This window comes from Oncorhynchus gorbuscha, linkage group LG15 (genome assembly GCF_021184085.1).
Source record: "Oncorhynchus gorbuscha isolate QuinsamMale2020 ecotype Even-year linkage group LG15, OgorEven_v1.0, whole genome shotgun sequence".
NCBI lineage: Eukaryota > Metazoa > Chordata > Actinopteri > Salmoniformes > Salmonidae > Oncorhynchus > Oncorhynchus gorbuscha.
Window position 1 is genome coordinate 47,887,237 of NC_060187.1, and position 16,578 is coordinate 47,903,814.

General features: G+C 43.5%; 1 protein-coding gene across 2 annotated transcripts in view; it reads right to left on the reverse strand.

Moving 5' to 3' along the window:
* LOC123997417 (coiled-coil domain-containing protein 50-like) overlaps window positions 1-16,578 on the reverse strand; it is a 36,889-nt gene extending 20,311 nt beyond the window's left edge. Inside the window, exons 1-3 of one of the 2 annotated variants that reach the window (XM_046301611.1) lie at window positions 16,246-16,578; window positions 8,236-8,298; window positions 1,218-1,347 (exon numbers count right to left, since the gene is read on the reverse strand). In XM_046301611.1, coding sequence (XP_046157567.1) covers window positions 1,218-1,347; window positions 8,236-8,298; window positions 16,246-16,294 — 242 coding nt within the window. In that variant the 5' untranslated portion in view covers window positions 16,295-16,578. The remainder of the gene's footprint in view (window positions 1-1,217; window positions 1,348-8,235; window positions 8,299-16,245) is intronic. The other variant, XM_046301612.1, reaches the window with a different exon arrangement.

Consider the following 16,578-nt stretch of genomic DNA (forward strand, 5'->3'; position numbering starts at 1 on the left):
TAGACCTCAGGACATCCATCTCTGCAGCACTCCACCAATCAGGCCTTTATGGTAGAGTAGCCAGACAGAAGCCACTCCTCAGTAAAAGGCATGACATTCAACATTACATTTAAGTCATTTAGTTTCCAGCCAAAAGCAACCTTAACATCCAGTGGAACAACCACTTTACAATAGTGCATCTAAATAGACCATGAGAAACAAGATTCTCTGATCTGATGAAACCAAGATAGAACTATTTCATCTGGAAGGAACCTGGCACCGTCCCTACAGTGAAGCATGGTGGTGGCAGCATCATGCTGTGGGGATGTTTTTCAGCAGCAGGGACTGGAAGACTAGTCAGGATTGAAGGAAAGATGTAAAGTACAGCATGCTCTTTGACGAAAACCTGGTTCACCTTCCAACAGGACAATGTCCCTAAGCACACAGCCAAGAAAATGCAGGAGTGGCTTCGGGACAAGTCCCAGAATGTTCTTGAGTGGCCCAGCCAGAGCCCTGACAAACCCGATGAGGAGACAGAACATGGTCCTTCTGTAGCTCAGTGCCCAACTGGAGAGCATGGCGCTTGCCAAAAGGAACCTAACTCTGACCAGGGTATCTGTGAAACCAAGATAGAACTATTTCATCTGGAAGGAACCTGGACCATCCATACAGTGAAGATGGTGGCGGCATGTATGCACAGCATGACTGTAAGTCTAGTCAGGATTGAAGGAAAGATAAAAGCATGCTCTTTGCTAAATGGCATATATTATTATTATTATTATTATTATCTCTGGAGAGACCTGAAAATAGCTGTGCAGTGACGCTCCCCATCCAACCTGACAGAGCTTAAGAGGATTTGCAGAGAAGAATGGGAGAAACACCCCAAATACAAGTGTGCCAAGCGTCATACCCAAGAAGACTCGACGCTGTAATTGCTGTCAAAGGTGCTTCAACAAAGTACTGAGTCTGAATACTTATGTAAATGTGATTTTTTTCCCCCCCCCATTTTATTATATACGTTTACAAAATAAAACTTTTTGCTTTGTCATTATGGGATAGTGTGTGTAGATTATAGGAAAAAAATGTAATCAATTTTAGAATAAGGCTGTTACGTAACAAAATGTGAAAATGTCAAGGGGTCTGAATACTTTCCGAATGCATGGTATACCATGGCTGTCAGCCAAATCCGCATTCAGGGCTGGAACCACCCAGTTTATAATAGTATCTGTGTCACTCACATGTCCCGGTGTTGTCTCTTGGCCTTGGCCTGGGCCCTCCGGTCCTCCTCCTCCTGCAGCTGCTTGGCCAACGCTACGTCCTGCTGCACCAGACGGCTCTTGTGGACGTTGGATGCCAAGTGGCTCTCGACTGCAAAGGACAATTTTTTTTTTTTTATCAACAAACACCATGCTGACTTGTACACAATCAAGGCATGAACACGATTTGCTCTCACAAGCTGCCTCCACAAACAGCACCCTCTGGTCAAAGGTAGTGCACTACGTAGGGAATAAGGTGCCATTTGAGACCATCAGTCAGTTCGTCTGGCCAAACTGCAACGCTGAGGAACAAGATGGACGACGTCAGTCACAAGCCTCGGGTTTATTTGCTTTGGTGCCTTTTAAACCACAGGACTGGGACGCAAGTACTTGGAGTTGAGTGTTTATTTAGCGAACAGTTTGGATATACATTTTGAGGAGTAGAATGGTTGTTTTAGAGTTCACTCTGTGGATGAGACGAGAGGGGGGAAAAAAACACTGACACTTTGGCTCACTGAGCTTGGCTATGACGAACTAGCTCGCTTGGATCAACTTGAGGAGCTGCCAATTCCAAGGCTGTGAGTGGCTGCACGTGACGAGACAGGGCCGTGGACTCGAACAGGGCAGGCTCTAAATCCTCGTTGCCGACGCACTCCCAGCCCAAAACGGGTGAAGGAGCGTCTCTCACTCCTTTGCTACTCATTCGGCTCCACTGGACTGGCTATTGATCCACTCGTAGGCTTCATGTGAAAAAGGCCAAATTACGTCACCATTTACTAGAAGCTCCATGAAGTTGGTGAGGTGACAAGATGGGAAGCAGTGAATCACAGAGAAATAGACTGACATCGATTTTTAGGACAATGCTGATCGATTGTGTGGTGGGTTTACGGTGCCTCAATTTTTTTTTTAGGGCAAACACACAACAGAGAACAAAATATATTGACGTTCAATACTATTGTTTTTCTCTGGGGTAAAACCACAGTTTGCTGTTATCTTGAATTTCTAAAGAACACAGGATAAAGGCTTCTTGTTAACTCAACTTGAGAGATCTGATATCCTCCTAATCAGTGGGCCACAATCTGGTCTAAGACACTACAACTAGCTTAAGTCTATACACAGTGTAGCCTGGGAAATGGAGTTTCTGTATGGGCTACTTCGTCCAGTTCTGTGGCTGGCATCCAAGAGGACCAGACAGCATTGGACAATGACAAAGAACGCATGGGACAGTGATGCTGGACAATGAAAAGTGGACTCATTCAGAGGCATAAACAAAGCTTAAGTTTATAGGACTAATGTGATGGAGAGACCAAATGTCAGGCCTAGCTGGCCCATCTGGCTTCTGCCTGGGTTAAGAGGCATGACGGATGCTTTCTGAATGCAGCCTATTTATTATCTCAACCCAAGGCCATTCATGTCTTTTGGTGCATGACGGTTCTACCAGGGTTTTAAAGCAGTAGGCCCTATATCCTACCATGACAGCCATGCACTCGGCAGTTCTTCTGTTGAGTGAACCAAGCCTTGCGTGCAACAATCCCTCCTTGAGGCCTTCAGAGTCAAAATAACCGTTGTTCGAGTTCCTCTCTCGCAGCAGATGCGAATATGCCAAATGTTTTGGTTAAGCAGAGCTGGTCGTGGGGCAGTAGCCATCTGTTGGTTAGAGTGAGGATGACACTGTGCAATGTAGGGGACAGCCAGGCTGTGTAAGAGTAATTCCCAGTGACCTCCAGGACAAAGGAACACGCAGACGGACTGGCTGCTAAAACCAGAACGGTTGCTGTGGCAAAGAGGGGACCCGCCCTGTCGTGACGCACTATAGCAGTGGAGGGCAGAGGACTGATACAAGGACCAACCCAAACAAAATCCATAGGCTCTTCACATTGAGGTATGGATGGATAACGGACGTCCTATCATCCAGTGTACAATTTCTCTTACAAGATAAAGTTTGGGTTGAAAAGCCATTTTTTTTTTTTTTTTTTTTGCAACTTTACAGATTGAAAGATATTATCGCTGGAGTGCTACATTCTGTCCTCCTTGGGCACTGGGAAAGCAATGGGCTCCCAACTAAATAGTCAAGAGGTCCAGATCCATAGATCTTAAAATCTCCCTGGACTTTTCCTGGGAGTAGCTGTGGTTGAGGGATAGCGCTGGGACGATAAACCGAAAATGATTGACACCAACCATACAGATCACTCATCGCAGAGATTTTGCGGATATGGTTCATTTACAATAGTCTATAGTCGAGTTCCGTTTGAAATTAAATAAGTTTGCTAATATGTGTGATTGTTAAAATGGGGCAATTGATGGCTACAACCATCGTCGTCGGTTGTCGTCGTAGTAGTTTAAACAGGGCCGGTCCTGGCCATACTGTCACTCTAAGCAAGACCACAAATTGCCTGCCCCTACAAGAATAGTCCCCGAAAGCAAAATGGCGTTGAAAAAAGTCTAAAATATGTATTTTTCCAAACGTTGAAGCTAGGTTCAATTTAGGTTCTGAAGAAACGGTGAAAATACATATTTTCTGGAAGTTTTAATGAAGTTAATTTTCTGTTCTGAATGAAAGTTGAAAATAAGTCATTTATAGATGTCCATGTTTGGGAAAAATCAAGGCTGGTCCAGACCAGACAAAATATGAACCAAAAATAATGTCTGACTGTTCCAGATTCGGTCTGGACTGGAAATCAAGGCTGGTCCCGACTGCCCCCCCCCCCAAAAAAAAAGAAGGCCAGTCCGGATAAGACCCAAAAAGATGTCAGCATCGGTCCGTGATTACTGAGGTATAGCCTACAGCAGGGATAGGCAACTCCGGACCTCGGGGGCCAGAGTGGTGTAACTTCCCCCCCCCATCCCTAATCAACCCAGCTGATGAAACTAATTGCATTCTAAACTGAAGATCATGATTAGTTAATTATTGGTGTCAGATGTGTTACCTGGGGCAAATATGTGACACCAATTAGGCCAGAGAGGACTGGAGTTGCCCCACAGTGTTGCCTGAAATGTAATTTTAGGATTGTCCATCTGTGGTAGGCCTAAACACACACACACACAACAACAAAAAAACATTGCCTACGGACCGTGCTTCCTGGGGTGTAGACTACCTTGTCAGCCTGTTATGGAATTTCCTGAATGCCCATCCATATTAGGCCCTCTGTAAAACAGGCCCTTGTAAATGGCTTTATTAGTCCTGATTCCTGTAACTAATCAAATTGGCGGAACGTCAGCTACCCAACTTTATCAGGAGTTATCCTGTGATTACATAGCGGGAAATGCAGAAGCGCTTTCTTTTTCGCTATGATCAGCTTGTAAAGATAAACTAAATGACAATTTTAGCCCACGGGATGAAACGCATGGACAGTAGTTTTGAGTAGCCCGATTGTCCATTCCATATTGTCCATTCCATATTGTACATTTTACTTTGCCCTGTCCTGTTTTTAGGATATGTTGTTTGTTGATTGGGCACTATTTAGGTCAGGCTATTTGAGCGGAGAAACCTGCATGATGTAAAAAAAAGTGTCCATCTCATTACATTGTCATACAGGCTGGAGATAAATGTAGGCTACAGAAAAGGCCACATACTCTTTCTACCATAAACGATATCTGCGGCCGCCTAATCCTGCCTAAATGAGCGGGCCGGCCATGAGTTTAAAGGATGTTATGTTTTAAACTGAGGTGCACATTGTTAGAAACTTACCGTTATCAAATCAATTCCAGGCAATTTATCACAATATGGATTTTTGTCCATATTTCCCAGCTCTACTGAGGGACACGAGGGCTGTAATCCCCGGCCATCTGGGGGATAATGTTTATTTGTGGAAGTAAGTAGGAAGTAGTAGTTATGTCTGGCCTGGACTTTAATCTATTCTGGGAAGGGTGACTTTTTCACCTCAGGCCCTAATGAATAGTGGGAGGCAGCCAATGACAGTGCTAACAGTCAGAATTTCACTCAAAGCCTAGGTTTCTGTGTGGGAAAAAAGGGCGACACTGAAAAATGAACGATACACATTCACAGCCTAATTATGATTAGACACACACAGCCAAGTACACACCCAAGGGTAGACATAAAAAAACTGAAATGTCAAAGATGACACATTCATCTAAAAATCAAACACGCAGGCAAGAATTTGGTTTCTCAGGACAAGTTGAAGAGTCCTATGAGATTCAGTTTAATAGTCACATGTACAGGGTTTGCAGGTGTGATTGCAGGGAACAGTGAAAATCTTAGGCTTCAACAACATGCAGTGCAAGTGAAATATAATGAAAATGGTAATAAAAACAATATAGAATAGCACTATATACAGTGCATTCAGAAAGTATTCCGACCCCTAGACTTTTTCTACATTTTGTTACATTACAGCCTTACTCTAAATTGGATTAAAATTGCCCCCCCCCCTCAATCTACACACAATACCCCGTAATGACAAAGTGAAAAAGGTTTTTAGAAATGTTCGCAATTTTTTACAAATTTAAATAATTTTATTTACATAAGTATTCAGACCCTTTGCTATGAGCTTCGAAATTGAGTTCAGGTGCATCCTGCTTCCATTGATCATCCTTGAACTTTCTACAGCTTGATTGGAGTCCACCTGTGGTAATTTAATTTGATTGGACATGATTTGGAAAAGCACACCTGTCTATACAAGGTCCCACAGTTTGACAGTGCATGTCAGAGCAGAAACCAAGCAATGAGGTCGAAGGAACTGTCCGTAGAGCTCCGAAACAGGATTGTGTCGGAACAGATCTGGGGGAAGGGTACCAAAAAATGTCTGCAGCATTGAAGGTCCCCAAGAACACAGTGGCCTCCATCATTCTTAAATGGAAGAAGTTTGGTTGGAACCACCAAGACTCTTCCTAGAGCTGGCCGCTCTGCCAAACTGAGCAATTAGGGGAGAAGGGCCTTGGTCAGGGATGTGACCAAGAACCCGATGGTCACGCTGACATGGCTACAGAGTTCCTCTGTGGAGATGGGAGAACCTTCCAGAAGGACAACCATCTCTGCAGCACTCCACCTTACAGGACCTTTATAGTTGTGGCCAGACGGAAACCATTCCTCAGTAAAGGGCACATGACAGCCTGTTTGGAGTTTTCCAAAAGGCACCTAAAGTCTCTCAGACCATGAGAAACAAGATTCTCTGGTCTGATGAAACCAAGATTGAACTATTTGGCCTGATTGCCAAGTGTCACGTCTGGAAAAAACCTGGCAAACCATCCCTACGGTGAAGCATGGTGGTGACAGCATCATGCTGTGGGGATGTTTTTCAGATGCAGGGACTGGGAGACTAGTCAGGATTGAGGCAAAGATGAACAGAGGAAAGTACAGAGAGATCCTTGATGAAAACCTGCTCCAGAGAATGCAGGACCTCAGACTGGGGCGAAGGTTCACCTTTCAACAGGACAACGACCCTGAGCACACAGTCAGGAGTGGCTTTGGGACAAGTCTCTGAATGTCCTCGAGTGGCCCAGCCAGAGCCCAGACTTGAACCCAATCTAATATCTCTGGAGAAACCTGAAAATAGTTGTGCAGCGACGCTCCCCATCCAACCTGACAGAGCTTGAGAGGATCTGAAGAGAGGAATGGGAGAAACTCCCCAAATACAGGTGTTCCAAGCTTGTAGCGTCATACCCAAGAAGACTCGAGGCTGTAATCGCTGCCGAAGGTGCTTCAACAAAGTACTGAGTAAAGGGTCTGAATACTTATGTAAACGTAATATTTCTGTTTTATATTTGTATACATTTGCACAAATTTCTAAAAACCGGTTTTTGCTTTGTCATTATAGGGTAGTGTATGTAGATGTATGAGGAAAATAAACCATTTTAGAATAAGGCTGTAATGTAACAAAATGTGGGAAAAAGTCAAGGGGTCTGAATACTTTCCAAATGAACTGTACATAACAACAACTGTGGCCGTGATGAATAAAAACAAATAAATAAAACATTTCCTTGTGGTAGAGTCAAGAATGTTGCAGGGCTGGAATGACCATAGGGGGAACATCAGCATGATCATTGAGTGAAGTAAAAAATATATATACAAATTAACAACTACAATAGTGATTGTCATTTGTGTGGGGGCAAGTTGACGGTGAGTGTGTTTTTGGGGGGCGTCCGTGTTGGGGGAATGTCCATAGGGGGAGTAGCAGGGGGAGAAGGTAGCCCAATGTTCTGAGGGTAGAAACTATTGGCCAGTCTTTCAGTTTTTGCCATGATGCTCCTGCACTGCCCGCATCTGAGCGATTGAAGCGGATGAGACGCCCCCCCCCGATGACATCGTCCACCCAGACTAGACTGTGTTGTTGTCCTACAGTAGATGGGCATTAATGTGATCCAGACACAGTGTGCAAACATCAAGCCCACTAACACACACCAAAGCCCCAAAGTGCTATTGTTGTGGTTGCAGCCTAGCAGGAGTCCTGCAGTGCCAAGCCTGCTGGGTGAAGCACACTGTGGCTAGGCTTGTGTTTTATGGCTGCTTACTGCCTTGCTTCCACTGACGCTGCGCTTTACGCTGTCAGACGTGACAGATTTTCAGAGGGAAAACTTGTGGATTCATTAGACCTCTCTAAATTCGAAATATTTTGAAAAAATGTTCGATAGTCTGTATTCTCGTAAAGAAGACAAAAATGGGAGCTTGGAATACTTCATATAAAATATGCTGCAAAGGATGCTCAAAGTGCTTTTTCTAGACCGGAGGAGCAGTTTGCATGAAATAGTTGCGGCTATTATGGACAATATATTGTAAATGGCTTTGACGTAAATGATGTACATGAAGCCGACTGTCTGCATCCAGACTTAAAAGTCAAATAATGCCCAGCCCAGATCCCAGCCCAAAGCTGGGCCTTTAATAATATATGCCATTTAGCTTTACTTGACACATTTGAAAATAGGGGTCTGTTCTCTGTTGCACTGAGAGCTCTGCTTTGGGAACAGCCAGGACAAGCTGAAACCATAAGGGATTGGCGGGAGAAGCGGATGTCCAGGTCAACCTGAAGTGTAGTGGTAGTGTACTTACTTTCCTGCTCCTGGAGATTATGGGCCAGGCAGTGGTCCTCCAGCACAGCAAAGTCTCGACACACTGTAGACAGAGAGACAGGAACACAAGGTTAAGGGAGCTCTTCTGAAGGTTTATTTTAAAAAAAAAAAAAAATTTTTTTAAATTATTATTTTTAAATCGGTAAACTTTAAAAATGTACTTTTAGTGAAAATAGACAACACATTCCTGCTGCAACAAAAGTTCTCTCTTGTTTTGCGATACAGCTGAAGGACTTACAGAAAAACGCACCAAAGGGCCTTTTGAAAAACAGTTTTTGGTGGTGTTCTATGACACAGAACATTTGAGACATTGTGCCCGCCTACACATGATGTTCTACTACAGAAAACACTGAACAGTCGCCCCAATCAAGGGCAGGAAACTTGAACAGAGCACGCAAGACTAAACAAGCTCCTTCAGTTTAACCTTAAGCTAATCAGATGGAGGCTATTGTGACTAAACTACAGCATGAAATGGAGCAGTGGCAAGGCCATTGGAATGATCACACAATGCCGACAGAGAGGAAGTCCTTGTCTGCTTTGTGGCCAAAAAGGATGATTGCTGCACTACAAGCGTTATCTGCCAGATAAGGGCAAAAAAAAATAAGATAGTCTAGTTTAGCTTTTATTTTATTCTGTCTCAAGCAGGGCCCCTGAAAGATATAAATATATAATAAATAATAAATAAATATAAATAAAGAGAACAGCATGAAGTAGAATTGTGGTTGAGCAAGCGGCGGCACCAAGATTTTGGTTCGAGTCAACAGCGTAGCTCATTTTGAATTAGGCTCCGCGCATCCCTTTTCTGAGCCGTATAGCCTAAGCTTGCTGTGGTAAATCAAAGTATTTAAAAAATATTTTTTTAAATTTTTATTTTTACAATACATCAAAATACAGAACACACAGGAAAACCAGTAACAACTTATCAAATATTCTAAGAACATGAAAGTCACAGTAGCGAGACACTAATAGGCTCACATCCAATGCACAGCAGCATGGCAAAGTCAAAAGTGTCTTATGCTGAACCTTCCTACATGTCACTCAATCCGAATAGCATTGCTCTTGTTATTGGCAGTATCTGGCACACATTCAGCCGTTTTTGCTGAGGACATGCAAACAGTTTAAAATGAGCTTATGGGGAAGAGGGAAGCAGCAGCTTCCAAACAAATAGTCAGCGGAAGGCTAACAAAAACCATTCAGACCGTCAGACTGAGGCAAAGCAGTTGTGAAACAGCAAAGTGCCACAGTTTAAGGCACATCAGATGGAGAACAAGAAGAATCACAGGGGTAGAAAAGAGAGAGTGGAACTAATGGAGGAAATCTAGGGCTGCGTCCTGATTTGCACCGTACTCCCTATATTAGTGCACTACTTATATATTATTATTTTTAAACGGGGCCCATGGGGCTCTGGTCAAAAGTAGTACACTATGTAGGAAGACAACTAGATTCAGCTGCAGGACGATTTTTGTCTTGAGCGGATGGTCAGGGGACTGGAACATACTAAAATAATTTGTAGACTTCAAATTGACCCAAACATACAGTGCCTTCGGAAAGTATTCTGACTCCTTGACTTTTACCACATTGTTACATTTCTGCCTTATTCTAAAATTGATGAAGAAAAAAATAACCCCTCAATCTACACACAATAGCCCATAATGACAAAGCACAAATAGTTTAGAAATGTTTGCCAATTTACTAATATCACTTTTACATAATGATTCAGTACTTTGGTGAAGCACCTTTGGCAGCGCCAAGTCTTCTTGGGTATGACGCGACAAGCTTGGCACACCTGTATTTGGGGTGTTTCTCCCATTCTTCTCTGCAGATAGTCTCAAGCTCTGTCAGGTTGGATTGGGAGCGTCGCTGCACAGCTATTTTCAGGTCTCTCCAGAGATGTTCGATCGGGTTCAAGTCCGGGCTCTGGCTGGACCACAAGGACATTCTGAGACTTGTCCCAAAGCCACTCCTGCGTTGTCTTGGCTGTGTGCTTAGGGTCGTTGTCCTGTTGGATGGTGAACCTTCGTCCAAGGCCCTGAGCACTAATCAAGGATCTCTGTACTTTGCTCCGTTCAGCTTTCCCTCGATCCTGATGAGTATCCCAGTCGCTGACACTGAAAAACATCCCCTCAGCAAGATGCTGCCACCACGCTTCACTGTAGGGATGGTGCCAGGTTTCCTCCAGATGTGACGCTTGGCATTCAGGCCAACGAGTTCAATCTTGGTTTCATTAGACCAGAGAATCTTGTTTCTCATGGTCTGAGAGTCCTTTAGGTGCCTTTTGGCAAACTCCAAGCGGGCTGTCATGTGCCTTTTTACTGAGGAGTGGCTTCCGTCTAGCCACTACCATTGAACGCCTAATTGGTGGAGTGCTGCAGAGATGGTTGTCCTTCTGGAAGGTTCTCCCATCTCCACAGAGGAACTCTGGAGCTCTGTCAAAGTGACCATAGGGTTCTTGGTCACCTCCCTGACCAAGGCCCTTCTCCACCAATTGCTCAGTTTGGCTCTAGGAAGAGTCATGGTGTTTCCAAACTTAGTCCATTTAAGAATGAAGAGGCCACTGTGTTCTCAGGGACCTCCAATGCTGCAGACATTTTTAAGTACCCTTCCCCAGATCAGTGCCTCGACAAAATCCTGTCTCGGAGCTCTACGAACAATTCCTTCAACCCTCACGGCTTGGTTTTCGCTCCGACATGCCTATAGTGCTCATAGCCTATAGCACGCCAACACCCCTGGGAATCTGGCGGATTATCTGCTTCAGCATCAAAGGACAGTTGGCAAGAAGGAAATGTAGAAATGTTATTTTTTTAAATTAAGACTCCTCTAGCAAAATTGCTTATAAATCATTAGTAAACACTCCTGTTATTAGGTCAAGTTTATCTACGTGAAAAGGTCTACATTCATTTTAGGATAAAATAAATTATATATTAATGGTTTTGACGGCTATTTTACATTTTCACGATGGTCTTCATCCATAACCGTCTGTTACACGTTATTCAAATATCATCACAGCCCTATTAAAATTACTTGGAGCTGATTTTCTGGTGTTTAAGTTATGTCCAACATAACATTTAAGGGCGGCGACAAATAAAAAATTATGCACACGGGCCAGTTGGGGAACCCCGATGTAGGGAATAGGGTCCCATTTGAGACACATCCTAAATGTCCGACAGGTGGGTGTCTTTGGAAGACATGCACTGTAGCCTGTTTTCCCTTGTGCAGGACTTGAACAAGAATTTGACTGACGGTCGCTAGTGTTATCAGTAATGCTGATATGGATATTCATATGATTACCGTCATTATTTTAAAATCATTGAGGGGGAGGTGGAAATCAGACAGATTACGTAGACTAACCCTAATCCCGAAAAGTCTGTCCTAGCAAACAAACCATAATTGGCATTAGGCCCTACTGAACAGCCAATCAACTGCATGGAACGTTCTAAATCCGTTTCATACAACTGTATGCACCAGCCATCTCAAATCAGTCGACGTTCAGCAAGCAAATGATGATTCTTTTTACATTTTAACTCCATGCGTCCAATAGACCTGTGCAGAGCCCTGCTACCGTAGGGTCTGTTTTGATCTCGAACATTCTCAGGGTGAAGCACAGCAAATGTTTGCTGAGGAACATTCGCATGTGTTTCATAAGCCGGGTAAACTGTACTTAAGCCCCTTCTGTTTATCTGTGGTGGACATCTTTTCTCCCTGCACTGTGACTATGTTAGAGGATACAAGTAAGCTGTGATTATAAATGTGTAATTAACCATGTTCCCATCTGCTACTGGCAGTGGGTGGCTGACGTCTAGCCTAATTTTATCACCAGATCACAAGTTCAGATGTTTTCTACACCGAAATGTGCAGAAGTTGCACGTCTAGCAGCACTTAGCCCACACAGTTTCTTTCAAAACGAGACCTAACAGAGGGTGTAAATAAGTTATTTTTCCCCCTGTGAATATGAATCCTTGTCATCTATAAACCGAGAGATTAACCAATGGGGGTTGGGGGAGGGATGGAACCATCTCCGATGACCATAATGAATCACGTGGATGGTGCTATGGAGACAGCCGCAGAGCAGTGGAAAGGCACGTTCTCCCATCATGCACTTTTCTAGACCAGCATCTCAAATATTCCATGGAGTTGGATTGGAGCAGCTGTTTCGCACACGCAGGAAGAGTTCGTTACACTTCTCCATTCCGATCAGATTGAAAACATGCAGAGGAACAGGAAACGTGCATGAGATATCCAACCTGGGATCTGTCCAGTGGCCACACAGCAGCTGTAACGTACTATTGTTTTAGGGAAGAGGTAGTGCTTTCAGATTTCTCCACCACTCCATTTCTGAATAACATTTAGGCCATTTTGAGGAAACATTGGGATTGTTTTGCACACAGACATGGAATATTTCTGTCCACATAGCACTATTAAAATAAATGAGATGTTTTCTCCATGAAGTAATTCAACACTGTGTATGCTGCCATCTTGTCTAGGCTAGTGTTAACCCTGGGATCCTTCGGCCGTCCCTACCCTAAAACCTAACCCAGTGCTATTCAAAGTCGGGGTCATGATCTCGAAGGGTTGCGGGGAACAAAAAAATTAAGAGAACAGATTGTATGAGACAACATACAACATGATACCTTTTTATACTATTTTGAAAAAAGTATTTATTGGCTTCTTTTCATAGTTAAAAAAAATTATATAAACATGGGCGTCAAACAGACATTCTGGTAGAAAACAAAATGGGGCCCTCGCTGAAAAAGTTTGAATAACACTGCCCTAACGCTCAACCATAATCCTTAACCGTTTTAAATGTCAACTTCAACAGGGGTGATGGCAGAGTTGGGAGGTCCCAAGGAATCCATTTAGACTTGTCCATCTTTATTTCAAATATTCTTAATGACTGAGACAGGTGGGATTTAGGTATATATACACAGTACCAGTCAAGTTTGGACACACCTACTCATTCAAGGGTTTTTCTTTATTTTTAAAAAATGTTTCTACATTGTAGAATAATAGTGAAGACATCAAAACTATGAAATAACACCTATGGAATCATGTAATAATAAATAATAATATATGCCATTTAGCAGACGCTTTTATCCAAAGCGACTTACAGTCATGTGTGCATACATTCTACGTATGGGTGGTCCCGGGGATTGAACCCACTAAAAGCGCCATGCTCTACCAACTGAGCTACAGAAGGACCACGTAGTAACCAAAAAGCGTTAAACAAATCAAAATATTTGAGATTTTTCCAAAGTAGCTACCCTTTACGCACTCTTGGCATTCTCTCAACCAGCTTCACCTGGAATGCTTTTCCAACAGTCTTGGAGTTCCCACACATGCTGAACACTTGTTCGCTGCTTTTCCTTCGCTCTGTGGTCCAACTCATTCCAAATCATCTCAATTGGGGTGAGGTCAGGTGATTGTGGAGGCCAGGTCATCTGATGCAGCACTCTACTCTCCTTGGTCAAATAGCCCTTACACAGCCTGAAGGTGTGTTGGGTCATTGTCCTGTTGAAAAACAAATTATAGTCCCACTAAGCGCAACCCAGATGGGATGGAGAATCGCTGTAGAATTCTTGGCCCAAGCAACTCTCTTCTTATTGGTGTTCTTTAGTAGTGGTTTCTTTGCAGCATTTCTACCATGAAGGCCTGATTCACTCAGTCTCCTCTGAACAGTTGTTGAGATGTGTCTGTTACTTGACCTCTGTGAAGCATTTATTTGGCCTGCAATTTCTGATGCTGGTAACTCGAATGAACTAATCCTTTGCTTCAGAGGTAACTCTGGGTCTTCCTTTCCTGTGGCAGTCCTCATGAGAGCCAGTTTCATTATAGCGCTTGGCGGTTTTTGCGACTGAACGCGAATAAACTTTTGTAATGGTGAGAGGTTAGCATGTCTTGGTGGTATGATATTTGTGGGTCTGTAACTTTCGCACTCATTATTCATGATTAATTAACTCAGAATTATCGTGGTAGCAACCACATTAATGTAGACATTTTTAGAAACATTCTGTTATTAGACTCAAATGATATATTATTTACCATTAATTTCTACTGGGCACAAAACACAACCAGCAAATGCATCCACCAAGTTTGTACAGTCACAAGCTTAATGTAGTCATTGCAGTGCTAGGAATATGTGAACAAATACTTAACTTGTTTATACTTGTGAATTTGTCCCAATACTTTTGGTCCCCTAAAAATCGGTTCACCCGATATGGATGAAAATACCCTCAAATTAAAGCGGAGTCTGCACTTTAACTTCACAGTCCTTGTATCATTTCAAATCCAAAGTGCTGGAGTACAGAGTCAGAACAACAACAATAATGTGTCACTGTCCAAATACTTTGAGCTCACATTCACACAGTTTATTAGGTACACCCATCTGGTACCGGGTCGGACCCCCCTTTGCGTCCAGAACAGCTACAGATATGCTGTAACGTTCAAACATTGCTCAATAGGTATCAAGGGACCTAACGTGTGCCAGGAAAACATTCCCCACACGTTGACACCACGCAGGATGGGGCCATGGACTCAAGCCGCTTACTCCACTTCCTGACTTTTCCATTAGCATGACGCAACAGGAATCCGGAATTCGTCAGACCAGGCAATGTTTTTCCCACTCCTCAATTGTTCAGTGTTGGTGACAGCGTGCCCACTGGAGCCTCTTCTTGTTTTTAACTGATAGGAGTGGAACCTCGTGTGGTTGTCTGCTGCAACAACCCATCGGTGACAAGGACAAACAAGTTATGCGTTCCAGGATGCTGTTCTCCACACCACTGTTGCACTGCGAGTTATTTGCCTGTGTGCCCCACCTGTTAGCTTGCATGATTCTTGACACTCTCCATCGACCTCTCTCATCAACAAGCTGTTTTCGCTCCCACAGGACTGGATGTTTTTTGTTTGTTACACCATTCCCGGTAAACCGTAGACACCTGTGCCTGAAAATACCAGGAGGCCAGCCATTTCTGTGATACTGAAACTACTGCACCGGGCACTGACAATCATACCACGCTCAAAGTTCCTTAAGTCACTCGTTTTGCACACGTGAACGTTCAATCGAACAGTAACTGAATGCCTCGATGCCTGCTTTGTATAGCAAGCCACAGCCACCTACGATCTGTAGGAGCAAACCATTTGTGTAAACTGGCCACTGAGTGTATATCAATGTAGAGCTAATGTAACCGTGATTGACCACACACTGCAGCACAGTAGGTGGCGGCATGTACCTTAAACGTTTGTTTGCGGACCATAGAAGAAGAAAAAAAAAGACAAAGGTGAGTTCACCCCAAACGCTGCATGTCAATGGTGACACTCATCTGTCTACTCTAGATCAATGAGAGAATATTTGAAATAGACAAGAGAGCGCATTGTTGTATTAGCTACTTAATGGAGAGATGAAAATCTCGATTAAAAAAAAATCTATTTTATTAACAGAACATTTTCTAAATTCAAAAAACGAACCACCTGCAACTGGACATAAGCATTTCAGAAGATAAGTGTTTGGCCAAATCGAGAATGAAGACACTATCGCCAAGTTAATATGGTTGGTCGAAAATACTACGCCAAACAGTACCTATCCTGCCCTAATGGAGCGTCACATTAGCCCGCGTCACAATCTGCTAGCTAGGCTGGCTGCCAGGCAGGCAGCTAAAAGCTCACGCTAACAACGGGGGATACCTACAGTAGCTTTATAAATAATCCCGGATACAGTCAAAAAAAAAAAAATCTGCACCAGGCTAGATAGCAAATAAAACATAACGAACGTTAGCTAGTTACACTGGCACGCATGGATTCGAACAGTAACATTACTGATGCCCTCATAACATCAGTACTAAACGTACTGTAACGTTATTAACTGGCTAACAAAACAAACAGATGCACGCACTTGACACCTGAAATGTGGAAAACAACCACCTGGTCACAAGTAGGTCTAAACACGAGGCTAGTTCTACAGATGAACGTTGAATAGATCACGCTCGCCAGCAAACGTTACCTTCTTTTACTCCAGGCAGTTTGTTTTGATCGATGGGAAACTCAGCCATGTTGTCAGCGACGTGTCAAAGCCGTTCCCGTTGAATTATGCTTCCGCGATGTGCCGAAGGTTACCAGAGCAGAGTCTGACCGTCTGTTGTCATAAAAACCATTGGTGATTCCGGTACTAACATTACTGGTGTCCCTTTGATTCTTGTCGGCACTGTGGCTATCCAGTCAGATTTGGTGAGCGAGCCTCCCGTCTTCCTCCGTTCTGCAGCTGTGGGTTTGATTAGCGAGCTAGCTAGCTGAGGGAAGGAAGAAATGAAAAGAGTCCAACTACGGATAGCAGGCG